We start from the raw sequence: 25,090 nt of genomic DNA on the forward strand, positions 1-25,090 counted from the left end.
GTGGTGCATGGAGTAAATTTGCAGAGTTGTGATTTTGTATGTGAGGTTTCTATACAATTAATTTCCGAAACTGTGATTGCTGGGTCAAAATATAAATGCTTTTGAAATTTTGATAAATATTGCTAAACTGCTTTTCCTTGGATTTTGCACTCTTACCTGCAGTATACCTAATTGACTGTTTTTCCTAAAACTTCCCCTCACAGAATATGCTAAACTTACAAGTTTTGATAGTGTGATCAGTGAAAAGTGGTATCAGTTTATTTGAACTTACATTTTCTTATGACTGAGTTTGAGAATCTTTTTATATGTTTAAAGGCCTTTTCTTCCCCTTTTCCTTTGTCCATTTTTCTGGTTTTTGTTGGGTTGTTGGACTGTGGGACCAGTTAAGTAGGTTGTAATTTTATTTTCTCTTTGTAGTGTTAGCAGTTCTTAATTTTAAAGAATTTTAGTTCGTGCCTCTATATTTGGAATTGTTACTTGTGGGTAGCTGGGAGTATAGCTATAATTTTAACTTTAATCTCAAATGGATAAGCAGTTGTAAAAATTACCATTGAATCCACTTGGGTCTGAAGTTTTGGTCTTGGCAGATTTTTGACTAGTGATTTAATTTGTTGTAGGATTACTTAAAGAAAATTATGTCAGTTTTGGTAAATTAGGTTTTTCCAGGACTACCCATTTTCTCTAAATTTTTGATATTTATTGGTACAGAGTTGTTAAAAGTGCCCTCTTCCTATTTTTAATGTCTGAAGGATGTGTAATTGTCTTCTTTTTTCATTTCTTTTTTTTAAATTTATTTATTATTTTTCTTTGGGGGGGTACACCAAGTTCAATCATCTGTTTTTATACACATATCCCCATATTCCCTCCCTTCCTTGACTCCCCCCCTCGAGTCCCCCCCACCCTCCCCGCCCCAGTCCTCTAAGGCATCTTCCATCCTCAAGTTGGACTCCCTTTGTTATACAACAACTTCCCACTGACTATTTTACAGTTGGTAGTATATATATGTCTGTGCTACTCTCTCGCTTAGTCTGATACTGCATATTTCTGTTCCTAATTCCCCTTCTCCCTTTCTGTTAATTCATCTTGCCTTTAGTTTATCAGTTATATTAGTCTTTTCAGTGAATCCTTTTTTGGCTTTGTGATTATCTCTATCATATATTTCTGTTTGTGTTTATTTTTTGTTTTTTCATTTATTAAACTATTTTTGAGGTAGCTGTAAATTTGTATGCACATGTGTTTTAGATACGCTTCTTTTAAAGAGCATCTGTTGGAATTTTAATGCAATTTTCAAACGTTTTTAGCTGGGACATATACCCTATTTACATCTGCTACAGTTACTCTTATTTTCTGCTTTCTATTTGTCCTGGATGTTTTATATTTCTTTTTTCTCCATTTTGTTATTTTTTAAAATAGTTATTTAATATCCTATATCATTTCATTTTTCCTGGATACTAATTCAGGAATTTTATACTTTTTTTTATTTTTATACTTATCTTAGAAATATCATGCATCCTTGACTTTTCAAAATCTAAAAATAACCAATATCCTCACCTTCCTCTTACATAATACAAGAACCCTAGAAGTTTAACTTCATTCAGCCCCTCATGACTTAACATGTTATTATCATGTATTTTAATTTTTTTTTAAATATTTTTACCAGACGGGAGACCTGTTTAGGGTTATTTTTGTGTTTTGCAGCCAGTCCTTTTTTATATTTCCCACATTTTTGCTACTTTCTCTGTTATTCATTGTTTTATCTTTTAGACCATCTATCTGGGGCCATTTTTCTTCTGTTTAAGGTCTATCCTTTGGAATAACTTTTACTGAAGGTCTATTGATGATGAGCTCTCTTAGTCTGTGTTTACCTGAAAATGTCTCTGTTTCACCATCATTTAAGGAAGATGTTTCTGCTGAATACAGCAGTTTAGGTTGGCAGATATTTTCTTTTAGCACTTTGAAGATTTCATTCCTCTGTCTTTTGGTTTCCATTATTACTGTTGAAAAGTCAGCTGTCAGTCTCTCAGTTCCTTTTCTCAGGCTGCTTTTTTTTCTCTTTGTTTTTAGTTTTCTGCTGTTTCACTTTATCTCGTTTGGGCTTATTTCACTTTTTTAAGTGTGTAAATTGGAGGTGTTTTGAAATGTGTTTATTGGCTATTCTTAATTCCTAAACTGTGAATTTCCATTTTTATATTCTATTGATCTATTTATCTTAATTTATAAGTAAATCTTTTATAACCTTCATAGTAAATATTGTCTCCTGGTCTTTTGCTTTTCTTTTCCTTTGTTTCCCACAGTTTCCCCAACAGACAGCCTTGCCAAATTCGTGGTTTTTGATAATCTGAGAAGTGAAAAGTGAACCTTGACAATAAAATTCTGGAACTGGTCTTTTGAGAGGAGTAGATCTGCGACTACTCTTTCAGTTTTTTCATCATAATTGGTTGATTCAGATGTTTCTTCCATTTTGACCAATGTTAGTAAATTATATTTTATAGTTTTCAAATTTATTGGTATAAAGTGTGTGGTAATTTATAATTTTAGAAATCTTTCCCTATATTTGTGGTTAGCCTCTTTTTGCTGATATTTAATTTTTTCTTTTTATTGATTATATTTGCTAAAGGTTGCTTATTCCAAAAGAATCAGCTTTGGGGACTTCCCTGGCCGTCCAATAGTCAGAACTTTGTCTTCCAATGCAAAGTGCAGGCGCAGGTGCAGGTTCAGTCCCTCTAAGATCCCACATGCCTCAGGGCCAAAAAACCAAAACATAAAACAGAAGCAATATTGTAACAAATTCAGTAAAGACTGTTTTAAAAAAACAGTTCATGTCAAAAAAAATCTTAAAAAAAAAACCAGCTTTTGGTTTTTATTAACTCAATTGGCCTTTTATTTTTATTTTTAAATTTGGCCTCTCTTTTATTATTTACAAATTTTCTAAGATGTGTCTGGGGCATACTTTCTGTTTTCTCATAATAAAATTTTAGTAACACTTAATTGGATAGCTAAATCCCTTGGTAATATTCTGTGTTATAGACTCTGCCCTCCTTGGTATGGTGAAATAGACCCTGTTTAGAACCTTTGGGTACACCTGCTCCCTCATTAGGAGAAAGAATATTCAAAACCATAACTCCTGAGGCCCATTTTGACCAGTTGAAGCACCTGCTTCACCCTGTGGTTATCCCCCACTTCTCTATGAGCCACTTTAGTAAATTGGCCTGTTTTGTGCGCAGGGCATTATTGATGGGATATATCTAGGGGTGGTGGTGATTTAAAAAAAAAAAAAATCGTTGCTATGGCATGGATTAGGTGTCATTTTCCCTTTCGTTATATATAATAATCAAAATATTCCAAAACAGGTCTTAAAGTGTAATTGACTCTCAGAGAAATTTAGTCTTAGGATTTTCTTGAAAGAAGAACAGAACTACTTAACAATATTCTTGTAGTATATAAATACAGTAATGAGTTTAATGCAGCCATTTCTTTGCAGGCTGATAGTTTAACGCTGAAGCACAAATTAGTAAACGTGGTTTGATGAGCCAGAACAAAGGTCGGTTCCTTCATACCGATGCCTGAAAATGGCACCATATAAACTTCGAAGTGATTCTAATAAAAAGTGCTTAATCTTGAATATGGAAAGTATGTTCTCCAAAGAATCTGTGGACTTTTTACATAGCATAGCAAGAAAGAAAACAAAATGATAGATACAAGATTATAAGCATCTGTCTGGTATACAGAAATCTTTTTTATAGTAGGATTGAATTTTGAAAATGTTAAAACAATCTTCAGAAATTGAATACTAAGCCTAAAAGTAAGCCACAGTTAAATGAAAAAATCATAGTACAAATGGATAACTCATTATTAGCAATGGAAATAATTTTTCAGAGTTGTTTTAAAAAGAAGGCAATTTCTCTCCAATTGCATATACTAAATACACAGTGATTTTGCTGTTTTAAATGGTAGTTAATCTACATGCTTCTTTATGAATTTAAGTAATTTTCTCTGTGAGTTAAGATTTTCCTTATGTTTTGTATTTGTACAGTACCACAGCAGCAGTGATTCTCTAGGAACTCCTGATTAGTTTTCCTCTAGCAAATGCAGATAATGGCCCAGGAAATGCATATGGATGACTTAGTTACTTGGTTAAAACATGAGCCAAAAAGGAAAGATGTCCTTAGATCAGGCCAAACACCACACACACACACACACACACACACACACACACACACACACGCCATTCAATTTTATTTTTTGTGAGTTTTGAGGGGGGCGGGGGTGGGGGCACGACAAGCGCCCCCATCCCAACCCCGGATGCTGGTATCAGCGTCTCCTGGGCATATATGGAGTATCCAAAACCGTTTTCAGTAGACCTTTTATTTTTGCAAATTACACAACAAAGCCCCATGAAACCATAATCAGTGAGCTTACGTAGACAGTAATGGGAAAGCTGTATAGCGGCGGTGAGTTAGAGTAACTTGGGGTCACTGTGGTGAAAAGACATGGATTTCAGGTTAGGTCTGGGATTTGCAGTCCGGAGTGGTTAATAACCTGCGGGCAAGACCTTCGAGGAAATTGAAGCCCGGAGCGACCGTTGTAAAATGAAGATAAAACTGCCCCCCTAGGAGTACTGGGAGACGTCAGAAACGGCGCCGAGGGCACTCTGCTTGCTCGTCCAGTCCTCGGACCCAATCGCAGCTCCCCGACCCCGCTACCTGGCTGTGTGCGTGTGCGGGCTAGCGGTTCGCCACCGGCCCTCGGCCCTCGTTGACTTTTAAAGGCGCGGCTCGCGCCGCCCCAGCCACACTGGCTTCCGCTGGCGGGAGGGGGCCGGCGGGGCCGGCGGGGCAGAGGGACCGCCCCCTCGCCCACGCACTATGAGGTGAGGAGGGGGGCCGGCCCTCACCCCCTGGCCGGGGGCTCCCGGGGACCCCTGCGTCTGGGGCCTCCCACCTGGCCAGCGAGGCGCCAGCGGGAGACCTGGGTGCCGAGGAGACAGACTGGGAGGAGGGACGGACTAGGTGTCCCACCTTCAGGGGCTTTAGGGAGTGAAGCTGTGGTGGGGCCGCGGTAGGCGGCGCACAGGTGGTTCTGTGCGCCTTGGGGTTGGCAGAGCGCCCTTGCTCCTCACTCGCGGGCTCTGCGGGCCCGGAGCGGGAGCCCTTGCCGGACTGCAGAGAGCCGGACTCACTCCGCACAGCTCTTAGGCCTGTGTAGGCCTGCAGCATTTTAGGAGCCTTTTTTGACGTGTAGAGCAGTAATTGCAAATGGGCTTTCGCGCTTCAAATAACAGCGAGGGCAGCGGGGTTTGTTTCTTCTGCGCGCCATTATCTTGACCTTAAAAAACGTTTAAACTTTTGTACACGGCAGCTTTTTTATATATTTAAAAATTGTTGTGAAAGCATACGTTTCTCATTCTATAGTACTGTATTTTTGTATTTTTTAATAGAGAAGCTTTGTCTTATGAGTCTTTTACTGTTTCAGTTTATGGGAAATGCTATTGCCATTCATTTGTTTTGTCTTCATTTAAAAAAAAAAAAAACTAACTTGCTGCTACTTAGGACAGTGGGAGTTCTCTTTTTCCAAAATGAAAATAGCGTTACTTCCCTAGATTGTATTTATGCTTACGTAAAATTTCAGATAATACGTAAATCTGTAAAAAATGAAACAAAAATTTCCTGTACTTGACCTACCCAAAGATAATCCTCCTTGGTAGAGGATTGAGTTCTGTGGTCCTGGGAGTTCTGCTGGGCACTGAGGGGCTTTGTGAGCAAGACAGAGAGTACCTGCCTCTGTAGACTTTACTTTCTGCTGGGGAAGGTGGACACAAACCCTCAAAAGTAAATTGACAAAATAGCTGTATGTCCTAATGAGCGCTTTAAAGAAAATACCTACTTTAGGTGGGGTGATCAGAGGAGGTTTATCTGAGGGAATAACTTCTAGGTTTCACTGAAAGAAGAGAGGGAGCTAAGTCATGGGCAAAACGGGAGAGCAGGCATTCCAGTCATAAATAACAGCAAGTGCAGATGCCTGAAAAGAGCAAAGAGCTTGAATGGATAGGCCAGGGTGACTGGACTGTAGGAGTAAGCCAGGGAAGGCGGCCCAGGTGAGGTGAGGCAGTAAGCAGGGGCCTTGGCAGGAAGTGTGTGCTGTGTTCTGAGGGCATCGAGAAGCCACCAAAGGGTTTAAGTAGAGAAGTGAAGTGATCTGGAATACGGATTAATTCATTCGTTACCTGAATGTTTATTGAAACCTTAACTGTGTACCAGGCACTGTTCTGGGTACTGGGGCACAGCAAAGAAAAGGATAAGTTCCCTGTATTCATGAAGCTAGTTATGTCTGTGACACCCGGACAACTATCTTTCTTCTACCCTGACAGGAGACGGAACGTTTACCCTCAAATAAACAAGAAAAACATCAGATACTGATAAGCATTATACAGATGATGACCGTTGTTTAAATCATAGTATGTGTTCTTAAGACTTTATATGTATACACATACACACACACACACACACACACTTCTTTGTAATCAGCTTTTCTTTCCCCGAACAGCTTTTGGTAGGACATTTTTCTGTTACATTAAATGAACAGCTTTTATTTGGGAGCACCAATCTGTTTTTTCGATTAAGTATGGCCAAGATAATACTACATAAATGAAAAAAAAATACTACACAGCAACAAAAACTTATCTAAGTCATCTGTTTGGAAAGAAGCATATAGTGACTTCCTTTGGAGAGTCAGACATGTGGCTTTCCTACCTCATCCTGTGCTCCGGCAGCCCCTCATGATAACTTTAACCTGTTAATGTGGTTAGTTAAATTTATGGATTTCCTATTTATTGAACCAATTCTTATACTCCTAGAATGTACCCTAATTGACCTAGGTTATTGTTTTAGGGTCCTGATGGATTCTCTTTGCCAGTACATATATTTTAGGATTTTAGTATCAGTATTCATAAGAGATAGCTCTATAGTTTCCTGTTTTGTCAGATTTTGGTATTAGCATTTGACTGCTTTATAAAAAAGAATTGGGAAGCTCTGTTCCTTTTTCTGAGTTTTGGAATAGATTAAATTGCATAGGTATTATTTTTTTCATTCAATTATCAAATATTTACTAAACATCCACTGTGTGCCAGGCATTGGGGTGATGCTGGCTAATCAGGAGTAGACAAATAGGCATGGTGTTCCTGTCCTCATGGTGCTTGGTTTATTAGGGAAGTAGACATTAGCAAAATAATTATGATTATATAATTATAAACTACGATAAATACTCTGAAAGAAATCACTGAAGATCTACTTTGTTCTTTTCAGTAAATGGTTATTGCATTCATACACACTAAAAATTAATTCTTTTTAAATTAATCTAACATTTGTTGAAAATTTGATATCTAGGTTTGTGGTAAATATGTAAGTAAATAAAATGAGGTCTTCATAATTATAAAAGTTAAAATAAAAATAAGGGTAATAGTAGCTACCATGGTAGGTGATATATTACACATTTATTGATTGAAGAAATTGACTTACATTAAGTAGACACTTCAGTTATGTCTGTGACATGTCTAATTGTACACCCCCTCTGGAAATTCCACTGCGATTGTAGTAAAAGAATAAAGATATAAATCCACAAAGATCAAGAGAATGCAAAGAAGATAAATAAAATCAGTATTTGGGAAACTAGAAAGAAGGTGGATTTAGTGGATGATGCTGAAGGCTGAAGAGAGGGAAGCCAACAAGAGAAGCAAGCTGACTCCCTCCATAGAATCTGGGAAAGGCTCAGGACTGGGAGGTACCAAGTACTTCTTAAGGCAGGAATATAGGTGGAATAGAAATAGGAGAGGTGGTTGATGATTTTTATAATTTATAATATGAATTTCTATGCCCTCTGTCCTCTTCACTCCATGCACCCGGACAGCTATCTTTCTCCTACCCTGACAGAAGACGGAAGGTTTACCCTCAGGAGACGTGAACTAGGCAGGCTCTAGACAGTTGGGGTAGGGGTGAAGCACCTAAATAAGAATAAGGATTGAGTGAAAATCTGCATACCGAACAGTGAAACCAGAGCTGTTTTTTTCTGTGTGGTCGCCAGAGCTAATAAACAGCTGCATCAGATCACCTGCGAGAGGGAGGGCTGCTGGTCAGGAAGCAGTGCCCATGCACCGGACTCTCAGCCAGCTTTAAGTGCCTCACCCTCACCCGTAAACGTAAGTGGACAGCCGAGGGTCACCAGCCATTTGCTGGAAGTCTTTAATGTAGAAGACACCCGGCAGGAGTAAACAAGTAGGAGATAAAAGGAGCTTGGTAGAAATAGATTTATTACTGCAGTCAACAGAAGAATCATCAACAAAATAAAACTGTACTATCTTTAAAGAGAAAAGAGAAGATATAATTTATGTGAAAGAAGAGATTTTATTTTTTAAAAAGGGAGAGAAATTATTCAGAAAACAGGATTAGATAATAAAGCTGAAGAACTCTCCTAAAAAGTAGAATAGCTGCAACATTAGCCAGAAAGAGTGAGAAGGTAAGAAGATAAAGGACCAGTCAAGAAAGTTCTTCATCTAATCCAATGGAAGGAAGAAGAACTTGTAACGAAATCAGTGCTATAAATGTGTGGGAGAATCTGGAACACGATACAGTGGGTGGATAGATACAAACAGCCAGTGTCATTGAGATGGGTCATGTCATGAAAGGTGTCAGGCACTGGTACTTGAAATCTGAGTAAGTATTCAAATGATAAGGAAGCCAAAAAAGGGCACTAGTGTATACGTTTTCAAGGCACTAGAAATAGGAGCAAGTGCAGAGGTAGAAACGTGATACACAGGAGGAGCTGCAGGCAGTTCATTATTTGAGAAATTCAATATGCTTTACAAAAAAATAGCATTATAGTTTTATAACAGTACACCTTTTTTCAAAAAGGACTTGAGGTAGAATTGTGTGGTTATGTTTAAGATTCTTTAAGAAAAATTAGCAGTATTAATGATATTCATTCATTATTTATGTCAAGAGGGGAGAATTAAATTGGGAGTTGGGAGACCAGGATTCTAGTGTAGACCTACCACTGACTTGTTCTGAGACCTTAGTGTGGTGATCATGTTGACTGCCTTCCCAATAATCATCTCTCTTTTTCTTCCCTTGCCCCAAATCACAATTTTGTCTAGGTTTGGGGTGATCCCATGTTTCAGGAACAGCTTGGGAGGGTGAAAATAGGGGGCTGTGTGAATGTTAGTTACTCTAAGCTCATTGTGGTAATTCCACTGTCTTTGGTTAGTGATTGTTTTAGAAATAAACATGTGACTCAATTCTGACTAATGCGGTGAGAATGGCCACCTGTCTAGAGAATCCTGGGAAAACTTTCTCACAAAAGGACAAAGGAAAGGATGCACTCTCCCTGCCTTCATCTTATTCTAGCTCTGAAGAGGTGTTTGAGCCCAGTGTAGGGATGCAGTGGAGCAGTTTTCAGGCTGAGGGGTTCCCTCCTCTGCTCCTGCATCCAAGGATTGTTTTTGAAAATGCAGTGCCTTTGTTGCCACTCCTCTTCTCACTTGCAAGTGTAATCTGGTTCAGGGGGTCTTTATTTCCAGCTCTGGTTCCCCTTTGAGACCACCGTCACCAGAAGACTCAACCCTTGCTTTTCAAAGGTCACACACTCACTTAAGGAGTATTTTGTGAACACATTCAAAGATCTCTGGGCCGCCCAGGCACTTTCATTGTAGAAGCTTTTTCTCATTTGTCTCAACAAAATCCAGGGTATAGCATAGTGCTAGATACATAATAGTCATCATTAATAGTTTTGTTTAATGAAGGGTGGATTGAATACTGCTTATTTAGGGGTGGAGAGAGGTTTTATTTGTGTTCTATTTGATTTTATTTCCAACCAGTAGAACAGGGGCGTGGTTCTATAATCTGTTCATTTTGAAAGGTTTTTTTTTTTCAGTGAGGCAAAAGTGATTCCTGTTTATTTCTGTGAAGAAAATTTTCTTTAGAAATTAAAGAATTGGGGGAAAAGCATTTCAATTTATGTGTGTTATTACTTCTTATGGAGCAAATTTAGCCTTTGGCTCTGGAGACTTGAAAAAGAAAGGTAAACATTACAAAATTGTACCTAAAGCAGACTAGATGCTCAGTAAACATTTATTTATGTAATAGATATGCCCAAAATAAAACTATTCACTTTATGATTTAATTTTTTCCTTTTTTCTTTTTAGCATTTATGACACTAAGAGAGAACAGGACTTTGTCGAGAATTCTGGGGGTATACTTGGTGAAAATGAATTAAGACCACCCTCTCAGCTACATTCCCTCTTAGAGAAGACCGAGACAGGGTTCGTTTCAGAAAAGAGTGGGTATTAAACTAAATGCTATGTTACTACTAATAAATCCGCAGTTGAACAATATGATTTTTAAAATTTTAATTTAGATCAATTCATTTCATTTAAAAAATGCAAGGATTTTTTTAAAAAATTAGAATTTCCAGTAGCTACAAATTTCTTATAATTATTAGTCCAAAATTGATAGGTGATTAAGTTTTCAAATTGCATCAGAAAAGATGTGTTCAGGAGAAATTGGTACACTCCTCTATTTGTATTTCTTTGAAATTATGATATATTTTACTTGATTTTAAATGAGATATTTTAAATACTAGAAGTAATACATGCTTATGTAAGAGAAATCTAGATTGTAGTAATATATAAAAGGAAAGAGTGTAAGTTCTCATCTTTTGTCCACTCCACAATCACCATTGGTATAAACACTGCTAACAGTTGGATTTCCCTTCATTCTAGATCTTTTTCTGTATACTTTCAAACACATAATTATGTTTTTTTTTAACAAAACGACATTATATAAGGCATATTATTCACTCAGTAGTATACAGTAGATATCTTTATATGTCATTATGTACAGATTTACTTTGTTTTTATTTAGTAATTGCAAGGTGTTTCCCTGTTGATGGCAATTTAGATTATCTCCTAAATTGTTTCTGCTGTTATAGATGCTGGTGTAGGGAACAGCCTTGTTCGTATAACCTCTGCACTTACGCTGGTATTCCTGAGGGATAGATACCACAGAAATGGAGTGGTTATTTGGTACGCCCACTTCAGTTTTTGTTACTTCCTGCCAAATTGTGTTCTAAAAAAGTTATATTTTTCTTAAACTGGCAGTCCTTTGATATCTTAAAAGTAACTGTAATACACTTCAGGGTTAGGTAATTAAGGAACGGGCTGTTCCTTCAATAACTGTCAAATGACCTACTTAGAGGAACTAAAGTATATAGGCGTCGAGAGCAGTAACAGGTGTAGATTGCATTCTACTAATAAGGGGCTTTAATGGTAGGTATTGTTGGGTGTTCTGAGTGTTTCTGTCTTTGGTAAGTGTTGTTGTTTAATTCACAAACAGGAGGTGTGGTCCTGTAAGTCTGGGGGAGATGTGAAAGTGGCTAGTTTCTGTTATCAGTAGAATTAGTGTGACACGTAAGTTGCTGGCATTTGTTCATCTCATGATTTGCTTTCAGACCAGATGCTTATAGAATGGAAAACAGATACCTGTGTCATAGCATCAGAAATTGGTTTGTAATTTTCTTATCTCTTATTAGAGGTTAAAAAAGAGGAGGAAGTGTCCAAAAATCAGACACTCAATATCCCTGTGATGGATTTTGAAATGGGGGAGATCAGTACAGGGCACTTTCAGCAGAATCTAACTTGTTGTGTCAAGCTTGACCTAACTTTTTTTGTTTTTTTTTTGTTTTTTTATTGGTTGCATTGGGTCTTTGTTGCTGTGGGTGGGCTTCTCATTGCCATGGCTTCTCTTGTTGCAGAGCATGGGCTCTAGAGCGCAGGCTCAGTAGTTGTGGCACATGGGCTTAGTCACTCCACAGCATGTGGGATCTTCCCGGACTAGGGCTCGAACCTGTATCCCCTTCATTGGCAGGCGGATTCTTAACCAGTGCACCACCAGGGAAGTCCTTGACCTAACTTAAGATCGAATCCGCAAATAGAGAAACGTGCCCAAAGTCAGGTGCTACAGGAAAGAGTATTAACTCAGTTTTCAGAGCCATTTCCATTGAACTTAATTTTTTCCATGTCCTCTCTGTTGGCCACTTAAGGCCTAAGGGACACTGTTTACGCTTTACAGACAGGTACTTTTCAAGTTACCTTCTTAGAGGTTGTTTTAGATTTCTTTGTGGAATAGCTCCCTCTTCTTTCTCTTAATATTCTGATAATCTTGAATGTTTAAATAAAGCATGTGTATTGCTCAGCAGAAAGTGAAACTATCCCTTTCTTTAGTGCTTCTTGTTTTGTACACTTGTTAGGAGCTTAAATGAAAGTGCATTGCGTGGAAAGAGACAATGTCAAATGATTTCTCAATAAAATACTCAACTGTCTCCTTAATTATAGAACAGGAAACTCGTGCTTTCTTGAGAGTATAATTGAGGTCATTTATTATGAAGTCACAAAAGAGTCGGGATTTACTATGGTTTTCCAATAACTTCTCTTTTGATATGCTTTTCCTTCTGCGAACTGTAAAGTTATTGCTTTTATCATATATGGCTATTTGGAGAGTGCTGACCTAAAGAGGAAGCATTTTTAACCATAAATAAATAGTTTTAGAAATTACAATATAAAAGTACAAAATAAGTCATTCTCGCTTGTTCCTCCTTGTTTATTTTAAATCATTACCATTAGTCATAGCTTTGTTGGGGACAGTATTGCTCACACTGTGTTACAAAGGGTTTTTTTCCTTTTTAATTGCAGTATTTCTCACATTTTTCAGTTTATTATTGTGCATTGACACTCAAAATTGGGGATATATGTAGTATTCAGTACTTCTGAAACTTAAAATCTGTACCTTCCTATTAACATCTTGCAGAACTTAGGGAAGTTAATAATCATAGATTGTTCATTTCCAAAGCTATGACAACTTCGATTTCTTTCACTTGTAAGGAACATCTTTCACAAATACTGAGCCTCAGAGTATAGTTAGGTTTTTTAAAATATTACATTGCTCTTTTAAAAATATTAAATAGTAGGTTTCCAAAATTATAATTTGTAAAGGAATCCTGATTTGAATTTGAGCAAGCAGTACAGATTATTTGTAAAATGAATTTGCAAGTGCATAGGCTTCCCTGTTTGAGTAATTAGCTAAAGAAAGCCATAATTTTTTTTTTTTTTAATTTTTTTTTTGGGGGGGGGGGGTACACCAGGTTCAATCATCTGTTTCCATACACACATCCCCGTACTCCCTCCCTTCCCCGTCCCCCCCACCCTCCCTGCCCCAGTCCTCCAAGGCATCTTCCATCCTCGAGCTGGGACTCCCTTTGTTATACAACAACTTCCCACTGACTATTTTACAGTTGGTAGTATATATATGTCTGTGCTACTCTCTCGAGAAAGCCATAATTTTTAAATTATTATCACTGGTGTTTTGTTGTTTGAGTCTAGAATATTCATATTTTTACAGCACTGGATACTGATACATAAAGAGAGAAAGTGAAACTGAGGGAAAAATTGATATAAATCAGATGTACCAACTTCAGCGTATTCTTAAATGTTTCATCCTCTTTTCTTTCCTTCCCTGTTATTTATAACCTTTTATTTTTGATAATAGGAAGTTTTGTTATTAAAAGTATTTTTAAATTACCTTGTGAATTGAAGTGTTAGGACAGTTTAGTCCAAATTAATTTTACTGAAATGTTTGTTTTCATTTCTGTAATAGTCTAGGGTTTTTTAATCTGTTGTTCATAAATTAATTTTAATTAAAAAGCTTATATTTTCTTTAACTTCTTAACTTTAATGTAATTGGCAGAGTTCTGGTAAAAGTAGGAAGCCATATTAATGTACTTATTTATACTGTAAGGCCAAAACTTCCAGTGTTATATAAATTCCTCTATTCTCTCTATTATTTATAAATAATCAATGCGTATCCTCCCCCCAGCCTTGTTAAAGAGAAAAGAGGATGCACATAGAAAGGAGTAAACAAATCAAATAGTTAGATGTTAGGAGAATTCATGAGGCTCAGTTCTTGCTAAGTAAGGACTTGTAAAATCAAAAGACACAAAGGCTCAACCAGGAGAATTACTGGGTTGAGTCAGTAGTTCTCAGCTACGAAACATGCCTCTCATGGGAGGGGTATACCAAAATCTCTGTGTTAGCACAACACGGGTATGGCTTGAAAAAAGCACTCTCAAAAAAAGTAATAAAGTTTTATTTTTGTAAAATGATGATTTTATAATACAGCCCATAAGAAGTAAAGTTCAATAGACGTGTCCAGGCTGGTGAGGAAGCCCCAAAGAAACATGATTTCTAATGTGTTTGCTGAGTGTGCAGTAACAGGCCCCTTCCAAGGAACCTAACAGACTTCCTTGGGGATTTGTTGAGAAGATGGGAAGGGTAAGTTTATCAAAATGTGGCATAGGTTTAAAAAATACTTGAGTGAGAAGCATTGGTCTGAGCAGTTGCTGACCACCAGCTTGACACTACAGTTGCATCTGCTTTTACCAGCTGTGGTTACAACGCCCTTTTAAACCAAAAAGGATTTACTCTTGCATTAAAAGTAAGTCACCCTCAGTTATAATCCATTTAGGTTATGTTCTTTACATATGAGATGTTTTAAGATAGTCCAGATATGGCAGCCAGAACATACTGTAAATGTCCTAGTTATTCAGGAAGGAAATAGGTGAAGTATTCAGTGATATGTAGTGTGCCACTTTTCCCCATCCTTTGGCTATCTTAAACAGTTGCATTATTTTTGTTTGTGTTTTACAGTTTTTGAGACAGTGTCCTTGAGTTCAGACTCTCTCTTCCAGAGGGCAGTTTCAATTCTCCATACTTCTTACTTGGACTCTGCATCTGAGCATGGTTTTCAGTACAGTCAAGTGACTTTGGTGAAAAATGACATTTTCTTAAATGAGGTGAGGTGCTTGGTACACACTGTGTCTGTGTGTTAGTTTTATTTTAGTTTTAAAGAAATAGACCCATCATTTTTGATATATAAGCCTAGTTCTTTTTTGCTATCACATTTCAGCTGAGATAAAAGATCCTTGGAAATAGTCTCTTGAAAGGTAATTATAATATATTCTAGGGAATAGAAAAATAATAAATTTCATTAGTCTTTTAGCAGGAGGAATTCAGATGATGCATTTTTAAAAATTAATTTGCAAGGCAGAATAACATGTTTATAACATTTGATTATTCTCTTTATACAGTACAAAACTTTTTACCAAGAAAAAAAAGCAAGTAACTATACTCACGAAGAACTTCAAGAAACTTATGGGTTTCTTCTGTTTGAAACTGAAAATCAGGTAAGGGAATTTGGTTGTAGAAAATTAATTTTGTGATGTTCATGTATAAAATTAATTCTGTCATTAAAGGTAAACACTGGTATTTTAGGTCTATAAAGTTTGTAAGATTGCTAGTTCATCAGTCTTTTGTTACTTAGTTTGGTAGCAGTGTAAATGACAGTGAAAGCTTGTCATGAAAGAGATTTGATATCTACAACTTTTCATAGGTTTTCTTTAGTTTTATCTTAAATACATTAGTAAGCTCGTGGTAAGATTTGGATTAATACAAATTTCTTAAGTACTAATAATGCCTTTTAATGGAGTGAATGGATAGTTTCCACTCTGAATCATTGTTTACATAGATATTTTCTATTTCCTGTGGAGGTTTTTGAAGTTTAAGTTACATGGTTTTGGGGATAAGATGAACACTTTCAGCATTCTAGTTACTTGGAATTGTTTCATGCCTTATTTTGAAAATTGAACATCCACGTTGTTGCTTGTACCTAAATTGTGGAGAAGGAAGCTACTGTAAGCAGGTATGTCTGGAAAGGTGTGTGTGGCTTCTAGACACAATTTAACAATGCTGGAGATCTGTGAGCCAACCTAAAGTATTTCAAAGGTAATATTTTGGTTGGGGTCATGATTTTTAAAGAACAAGGATAGATTTGCTAAGGAATAATTAACATTAGCATATAACTTAGAGATTATATAGTAATACCAGAGAGTTTATTTACTTAATCGTTGACTTCCAAATTAGATGTGTTATGAATTCATACTAAAAAAAAAAAGCGTTTGGGGGTAAGACATTTTCAAATGTAGTGATTCTCAAGCTGTAATTGAAAAAGAAATCTCCAAGAGAGGACTTCTCTGTGAGCTTGTTTAGTTTGGTTTTGCCATTGACATTCTTGTTAGCAGAAATGATAAAAATTTCATAAGAAAGTTTGAGCTGTTAATATGAACTAGAACACAATTGCCTTACATAAGCTTGCTTTGTGCCGTGAACGCATAGTGTTCATATTCTGTGTTGAAAGTTTGTCTATAGATTATAGAGTAATTTCATCTACTCTCCCAAGAATGACATGATAAGCAAAGTACGATCTTTTGTTTAAGGCAAAATTGGTATGTCAGCGTGGACTCTGTCTTGGCAGCAGTGCTATCACCACTCTGGGTGACCCAGGGAAAGGTACGTCTGTAAGGAAAAAGAATTTCTTTTACAAGGTAAAGTGGGGTTTAATTAGTTACATAAGATAAATATATTAAAAGCTAGTTTCACTGGTGATAAATAATAATCTTTGGAACCAGAACTTTAAACATATAAATGAGCTTTGGGTCTAAGACTTAAGGTTTTCTAATAGGAGTTACCATTTTTAAAAGGATGATTGATAGAAAAGATACCGAAGGCATCTTTCAGTGCCAAAAGATTGGTGCAGTCATCGGGGTTAATGAGGAGCTCTTCTAAACTATCATAAAGGCAGTAGGAACAGAGAGTAGATAGAACTGACCAAACTTGGCAACTGTGGAATGTGAGGAGTAAGAGAAAGGAAATAATCAAATAAAAGGTTTTAAACTTACACTGCATTGATAGTATCAATAGAAAAAGACACAGAAGGAAAGGATATTGTAGGGAAGCTGATGAGTTAGAAGAGAAAGGTAATCCTATCGTTAAGAATGTGGATTGGCACTAATTTCTCTAAGCTTCACTTTCCTCATCTGTAAAATAGATAAAACTATCATGTAGATTTGTTGCAAGGATTCCATGAGACTATGTAAAGTGCTTATTAGCTTGGAGCTCACACCTAGTAAGCTCTCAGTAAATGAACACTACTACTTTAGTGAGCTCAATTTGAGAAACAATGAGGTTGTCGTAACTGTTTCTGGAAGCTATCCTGCTGGGTGTAAAAATAGTTGGAAAAGGGATTAGGACTGGAGATTGGGGCTTAAGGTGGCAGAAGGTGGCTGTTAGTTGAATCCAAAGATATTGTTACATGGGGCAGCAAAGATGGCAAAGAACAGAACTTTTGGATGGTTATGCAAGCAAGAGGTGGGGCCGTGGGGGAGGATAGGAAGAGGGAGAGTTGAGAGCAGCCCCAGGGATGAAGAATCAGGAGGTGGAGTTTCACAGGGAGCAGACAGCTGTAAGGAGTGGGGTTAGCAGGGTCAGGTGCTACAGAAGTTGGAGATCAGGACTGAGAAGGATTACTGAGCTTCATGGCTAGATTCCTGCTGGCCATTTCTTTTAAATAACAGCTTTATCGAGATACAGTTCACATACCGTTCATTTCACCCATTTAAAGAATACAATTCAGTGTCTTTTAATGTATTCACAGAGCTGTGCAGCCATCAGCACAGTCAATTTTGGACCATTTTCATCCGTCACTCCCACTGCCACCAGCCTAGACAGCCACTACTCTACTTTTTCCCCTGTGCAGGGGCCTATTCCAGACATTCCATGTAAATGGAATTGTACATGACCTTTCGTGACTCACTTTGTTTACTTAGCTTATTAGTATTTTTGAGATTCGTCCATGTTGTAGCATGTACTTCATTCCTTTTTTGGCTGAATAATATTCCATTGTACCACGTTTTCTTTACCCATTCAGCAGTTGATGGACATTTGGTTGTTTTTACTTTTTGGCTATTATGAAAAATGCTACTGTGTATACTCACTCACACAAGTCTTTATGTGGACATGTGCTCGTGTCTGCTGGGTATATACCTAGGAGTGGAAGTGGTGGCTCATATGGTAACTCTGTGTAAAACAAACTTTTTTTTTTTAACGTACATTCAGCTCTTCTAAGGGACATGAAAGGGGATAAGTTCATAACCCCAATAACAGTTTACCTAAAACCTTTTTTTCCTTCTCCCCTATTCTTTTTAACCCCCCTTCTTTTTATTATGAAAAATGCTAACATAGGAAAGGTAGCGAGCATGGTATAATACACCCATCACCTACATTTAACAGATAATGTGTTGCATTATTCTCTTCATCTGTTTAAAAAATATTTTTTTATGAAAACTGTGAAAGTGAATTACAAGCAAATGCCTCAGCTTACATCTCTAAAAATTAAGGCCATTTTTCTGCATTCCTGCAGTCACATGAGTTTATTGTTGACATTTGAGAGGCTGGCTTCAGTGGGGTGGTGGAGCAGAGAGAGGCTGCATCGTTTCTACAAATACACGTTCTTCATCACATGCATGGGGGGTGATAACGAAACAGCACTACCGCCTGTGTATGTTTTATAGTTTTGGGCTCAAATAGAAATGGATAGTTCTGTGTATGAAAGTAATCCTTTATATTACTGTGGTGTATTATAGTTTTAAAAGTTTACAGATCTTTTTAAATCTTCCTGAGAACCCTGTGATGTTTGTATCTGTGATCCACAGCCACCCTCTCCACATGAGTGACATACTCCTCAGTCATGTGGTTATTAATAGCAGTAAGTGAAGAACCTGGAACTGGAACCCAGTCTTCCAACCACAGGTTTATTGCTCTGTCCGCTGTATCCGTGTTCTCACCACTGTCTTTTATATTTCAAAAGAGACACTTCGGGAATATCTGTGAAACGTGTCCTTTCCTCCTCATCCTCACTGCTGCTGCCATGTGGGGGTCCTCCTCTCCTGTCACAGCTTTATAGGAGTCTCCCCCCTCTTGAGCCCCACTTCTCCTTTAAGCAGTAGTAGGCTGTGATGTGGCCACAGTGCTGACAAAATGAACATAACCCTGCCTCACAGGAAGTCGCAGCCTGGCAGAGTGAGCTGCTTGAAGGCAGGGACCTCGTTCCAGTTCCCTTTGCATCCCTGCTGCCTGGCACAGACCTCAGCACACGTTCTTAAATACGAGGACTTACTAGGTTTTCTGCAAAAAAATAACTTGAGAATCAGATTACCATAGGCCTTTTCACTGAATGATTGCATGGAGGAAAAACAGACTAGTGAAGACTTTTCCCAAAATGCGATACTCTTATCCCTTTCCAGTTATTGTACCCAAATAGGAAATTGGTTGTCAAACAAATATATTCTATCTTAGTTCTAATGTTTCCATACCTTTAGAATATCTAAAATAGTTTTTAAAAGGTAAGCAGTTTCAAAATAGTTTTTTAACGTTAGCTTTTATTTGTCTTTTGTGTTGTTCAGTTAAAGGTAACCCATGTGTAAACAATCGTTTTAAAGTGTAAATTAATCTGTTTTTATACTTTTATAGGTGTGTACGTTTCCAAATACTCAGACTACCTTCATGCAAGACCTTGGTACCATGGGAAGTCTGGTTATGTTGTAATTTTTCATCTAATTAAGGTAAAGCCTAAATGTGCTCCTGTAATTTTTCTTCTAAAAACGAAAGATTATCAATCTGTGATAATGTTCTTTGCAGATCGTTTGCTAAACATACTCCCTGCCAAAGACAGCTATCCAAAGTCAGAAAAAATAACTGCTTTTTGCTTTCCTATAAGGACAAAGCTTTTTTTTTTACATTCATTTAATAATCTGTGAACATGTTTTTTAAAAAATGCCTCAAAATAATACAGAAGGTATTCAGTGAAAAGCTTTCCTCTCACCCTATCCCACAATGCCACTTTTTAAACATTAAATAACAGAAAACAAGTAGCTGCTTATAAAACAATGTGATTTCAGTTATAAGAAATGAATTTAGAAAGCAACATACATTGTCTGGTTTAAATTGTCAAAATGAGAAATCTTTATATTTTTTTATCCCTAAAACATTGAGAACTTGTTCACAGTTTCATGTGGCATGTATGACTGATGATCTCAGAAAATTTTAAATATCCTTAGATAGTCCAGTATAAGTGAATCACACAATTAGAATTTTCACTCAGATAGTAAGAAAACTCTAATTTTAGAGGTTGGGGCTTTTTGAGGACATATGCTGTGGTCTTGTTTTGTTTTTGCTTTTGTTTTAGCTTTCCTACTGTAATAAGTTCTTTGGTTATAAACCTAACACTACTAATTTTTTTTAAGACTGTGAACTCTTAATATTCCAGAATTTGTCCCCAAGAACTGGAGGGAAAGTAGTACTGCATTGGCACACAGTCACTGCCTTTCCTCCCTACTCTTCCCTCTCCTGCTCTGTGATAAGTACTGTAGTTCTGCTGCAGACGACATGCCTGTCAGCTCAGATAGCAAACGTTTTTTATTTACGTCAGGTTGTCCTTGCCACTGGTTTCGTGCCCCCCGTATCCCACCCTGTCTGTTGGGTACTGCTGTTTAGTTTTTGCCTGTATGCTCTCAGTCCTCCTTGCTTTACTGCTCAGAAGCCAGCCCTGCCCGACGTCATGAGCTGTTTGATGGTAGAGGGTACAGCTTTTGATTCCTCGCTGAGATACCATTTATATTGTTTGCCTTCTTTGTGCCGCCTCTGGGGGTCCTGTTAATGAAGAGGCAGGACCTTAACAGCAAACATATATATGTGTTCTTTATTAGGCTTCTTTTAAATAAATCCTAGAGTTAAGATTATTGCCATTCGAAGACATTTGATTAGTCTTTAATGTTTTCATTCTAGGGAAAAGTCAAGTTTGTGTCTGAGAATTATACAACTAACTATACTAGCCCATCTTCTGGCTATGATTGCCATGTGGCTGCAAATACTAACAAAGTTTCTCACAAGACAAGTCATTTTCGCACCTTTGAACTGAGTCAGGTATAGTCACCTGGGAATAAATCATTTCCAAGATATGTTTCTGAATCTAATGAGTTCAGTTTGGGGTTGGATAGGATTGAAATAAACTTGATGCATGTGGAATTCTGTAGTGCTACCCTGATAATACTTATTTTACTTCTTTCAGTATTACCTCTATGAACTTTCAGGCAGCACTGTTACTGAGCGACCCAGACAGATCTGTCCTTATATGATTGTAGCTTTTCAGTACAAGGAACCTAAAAAGATGGCAGCACCAGCTCATAATCATAAAAGCATGTAAGTAATTATGTGCATACCTTGTTGTACTGGATTTGTTTTCTTTGCTCTCATAAAAATGCTTCTTTTTTTTCCCCCCAGACTTGGACTCAGAGAAGATGGTAAGAAATTATTTAATTGCTTCTTTTATTTTCTTTAAGTAAATGTTTTGTTCATAAATAAAATAATCAGTTTCTTTCTTACTCTCATTTCTTTCAGTTCTCACCTCTCCGTGGAAAGGGAAACTAATTATTCAAGGCTGTCTGCTATGTGATATAACTCTCTGGTCCTCTTATGGTAGTGCAGTGGTTCCAAAACAACTGTAAGTATTGAGTTAGTGCCCTTTATGAGTTCTTATGTAATTTTTTAATTCTCCTGTTGAGGTCTTGCTTGTTGGCACTGGTATGAAATATAGCAACTGTACTCGGTTTTAAGATTACTCTTGGGGAGATGTGTAGAGCGCAGGCCATGACACAGGAGACCTAAATTCAGATCTAAAGCTGACCTTTGCTTTGAAATAAGTTAGTTTTATAATCTTTGACAAATAACTTTTTAAATTTTAGTATCTTAATCCATTTATTGGAAAATGACCTCTCAGGCTAACTTAATTTACTTGATACTAGAAGTTTGACTTTCCCCAAGGAAGAGATTGGACTTGCCCAGATAACAGATGCAGATTATAGCCACTGAATTCTATTAGAGTCTTTATTGAGATTTGCAGTATCTAATTTTCCCGTGATTTCCCTAGACTAATATTAAACAGAGTAGCTGTTACATGTATTTACATTGCGATGAATTACAATATTTGCTTCTGGAGAACTGTGAAGGAAATCTTGTGATGTCTTTTTGTTTAATCTATTCTTAGTTTGCACCCAAAACCATTGAAAGTTAGACATGCTTTAATTGAAATATAAAGTGAAAACTGGTGTGGTATTAGAAATCATTTTCTTTCTACTGGCCTTTTTTAAGAAGAGGGAGGGAATTTATAGCCCATAGAATAAATTAAGAATTCTGTGAATAAATAAATGGGAGAGAAGGGAAAGTTCTTCCTCACTATAGAGTGCAACTAGTAAGTATAGAAAGATTGATGGAATTAGAAAATCACATTTTGACAACATCATAATAATCAATGGAGGCTTGATACAGTAGGTGAAAGTTTGATGGTATTGACATATCTCACAAAGGAAAAAACGTGGACTTTACAATGGAAGAAGCTACATATACCATCTTAACTAAGTGGTTAAGGTAACGTCACAGGAAAGAAGTAAACATCATGTGCTTCCTGATACGAAGCACAGAGAATGACATGATATCGCTTTTGTGGTATTCCTGCCAGTCTAATCGGGAGGAAGCATATTAGACATGCCCAGATTGAGGGACATCCTGCAAAATAAATGCTCTGTGTTATTAAAAAATATCAAGGTCACTAAAGATAAAGAAAGACAAAGAGACTGTTGCAGATTGAAGGAGACTAGAGAGACATAAGTAAGTGTAGTGTGGCATCCTGGTTGGATCCTGAACCAGAAAAAAGTGCCTTCTTTTGTTACAAGGGACCTTAGGGAGACAGTTGGAACATTTGAATAAGGTCTGTAGGTTAAAGAATTGTACTGTATCATTGTTAACTTCCTGATTTTCCTAATTGTTTTGTGGTTGTATAAGGATGCACATAAAGAAGTATTTGGGGTAAAAGGAGGCATCTGTAAGTCTACAAGTATTTCCAGATGAGTTTAAAGAAGGAAAAGGCAGTGGGGGAAATGGGCACGTCTGCATGTGGCCCATCTGTGGTGCTGCCTGGTGGGTAGCCCCAGATTACCAGAAGCTTTCCACTCTTAAATAGTACTGTTTCTAGAAGATTCTCATTCCAGTATGCCACATTCTTCCACACATCTGGATATTTTGGTTATAACAAAAATGCGTTCAGAAAGCGTGTACATATCTGCAGACCATGGTTTATGAGGTCATATAGTCAAAAATCTTTAATATTCATGAATATGTACATTATTTGACCTGGAGTTTATAGATTTAAGAATTTTTTGTGGTTATAATATTTTTTTTGCATTTATATTAGAAAACCAAAACTTACGAAGCTATAGTTTCAGTATTTATTACATTACATGATATTGTTGCTTTGTTTTTTAGACCACATGAACTAGATTTTAAGTATGTCATGAAAGTGTCGTCTTTGAAAGAAAGGCTACCAGAAGCTGCTTTTAGAAAACAGAATTACATGGAGCACAAAGGTCTGTTCAGATATCATGGTACACTGCATATCCTGAGCTTCATTCCAGTTATTTTCCACTCTCTCATACACACGTGTGCACGCGCGCGCGCGCGCACACACACTCTCTCTCCCTTTTACTTCTGTTTTCCCTTAAGTGATTTGTAAAGGGGTCTTTTGTGAAAATTGTAGAGTAGCTCTGTGATTCAGTTCCTGGGAGGCCAGCTAGAAATGATGAAAGGTAGTTTCATTTAATGTGGTAAAGACTAGCTTTAATATAGAATACTGAGGGAATTAAGCAAACAGAGACATGCTTACAAATAGTTGGAAACTTATAATCATTCCTTTCAAGGAGAACAGAGGTCTTGTGGTTGTTTTTATTTATGTGTGTGCCATTGACCCTGGAACAACACAGGTTTGAACCGCCCAAGTCCACTTTTACGCAGTTTTTTTCCAGTATTACATATTACAGTACCACACAATCTGTGAATGTGGAACCGTGGTTACCCAGGGGCAACTGTAACATTTTATCTGGAGTTTTGACTGCACAGGAGGTTGGGGGAGAGGTGTTCAGGGGTCAACTGTATGTACTTTTCAACGAAGAAATAAAGCAAGAAAACATGACAAAGAAATGTCTTGGTCATTTAGATTAATTCATGGGACATTGATATTTTTATTTATATGGTATGTATTTATCTTGTTAATCTGATAGTAGTGTCAGTATAAATAAAAGAATTGTTTTTAAATACTGTATACTGTAACTTTTTATTAAGGAGTTTTATAACCAAGAACATTGAATGATAAATGTTTTTTGAATAGTATTCCTAGTTCTTCTTTCATCTTTTTAACATATAAAATGAATAAAAAAGCATAATAGCATTTTAAAATAAGAAATGTTCTGTTTCTGATTTTCTCTGCAGTCTGTTACCAAGATATGTGCTTCAGTATGTATGAGGTGGAGCTGTCAGACAAACAAGGGGAAAAAGTAGATAAGCTAACAGAGTACATTAAAAGGGAGCAATTGGTAAGAATCATCAATTTAAAATATTATTATTTTTCTTTAAATTGAGAAATTGATATCTAATTGATTAGTTTGCTCTGCCTAGATTGAGTTGTTTTAGCATGCTTAAAAGGATTTTTCTGGCCATGCTGCGCAGCTTGCAGGATCTTAGTTCCCCAACATGGGGTTGAACCCAGGCCCACGGCAGTGAAAGTGCTGAGTCCTAACCACTTGGCCACCAGGAAATTCCCTTAAAAGGATTTTTATCATTTAATATTTATTGACTAACATTTTCATCCCCTTTGTATCTTAGTTTACCTTTTTTGTGTCTCGCTAGTCAGTTCATACTCCTGGCTTTAGGACTAGGAGGACAGTTTTTCTCAAATCCTTTTTAGTTTTATGACAGAAGAATTGAGTAGATTCCTAGCATTTCTGCATTAATCAAAGGGCCACTTGTGAGATACTTCTTTAAAAGTGACCTTTGTCAACACATAAAGAAAGAAAAGTTGCTGCTTCTATTGTTTTCATAGTGTAGAAAAGTAAGATTCTACTGAGAAATAGGTAACAATCCAAAGACTTCTCTCCTGTGTGTTAACCAGGGCTTCTCAGTGTGAGGATAGGAGTAGATGCTGACCTTATAGTCAGTGATTCCCACATCCTCAAGGAAGCAGTGAGAGTGAGGAACATGACCAAACACGTCTGC

At 37.0% G+C, this 25,090-nt stretch overlaps 1 protein-coding gene across 8 annotated transcripts in view; it reads left to right on the forward strand.

Annotated features, from left to right (window-relative positions):
- The window catches only part of TASOR2 (transcription activation suppressor family member 2), a 61,231-nt gene that overhangs the window by 4,862 nt on the left and 31,279 nt on the right, over nt 1-25,090 (forward strand). For 2 of the 8 annotated variants that reach the window (XM_057733769.1, XM_057733770.1), the window contains exons 2-11: nt 14,747-14,892; nt 15,187-15,282; nt 16,372-16,444; nt 19,463-19,554; nt 20,777-20,914; nt 21,060-21,190; nt 21,272-21,291; nt 21,389-21,491; nt 23,309-23,409; nt 24,308-24,411. In XM_057733769.1, coding sequence (XP_057589752.1) covers nt 14,747-14,892; nt 15,187-15,282; nt 16,372-16,444; nt 19,463-19,554; nt 20,777-20,914; nt 21,060-21,190; nt 21,272-21,291; nt 21,389-21,491; nt 23,309-23,409; nt 24,308-24,411 — 1,004 coding nt within the window. Of the gene's footprint in view, nt 1-10,192; nt 10,327-14,746; nt 14,893-15,186; nt 15,283-16,371; nt 16,445-19,462; nt 19,555-20,776; nt 20,915-21,059; nt 21,191-21,271; nt 21,292-21,388; nt 21,492-23,308; nt 23,410-24,307; nt 24,412-25,090 lie in introns of those variants that run through there. The other 6 variants (XM_057733774.1, XM_057733768.1, XM_057733773.1 and 3 more) reach the window with 6 other exon arrangements.

This window comes from Hippopotamus amphibius, chromosome 4 (assembly GCF_030028045.1).
Source record: "Hippopotamus amphibius kiboko isolate mHipAmp2 chromosome 4, mHipAmp2.hap2, whole genome shotgun sequence".
Classification (NCBI taxonomy): domain Eukaryota; kingdom Metazoa; phylum Chordata; class Mammalia; order Artiodactyla; family Hippopotamidae; genus Hippopotamus; species Hippopotamus amphibius.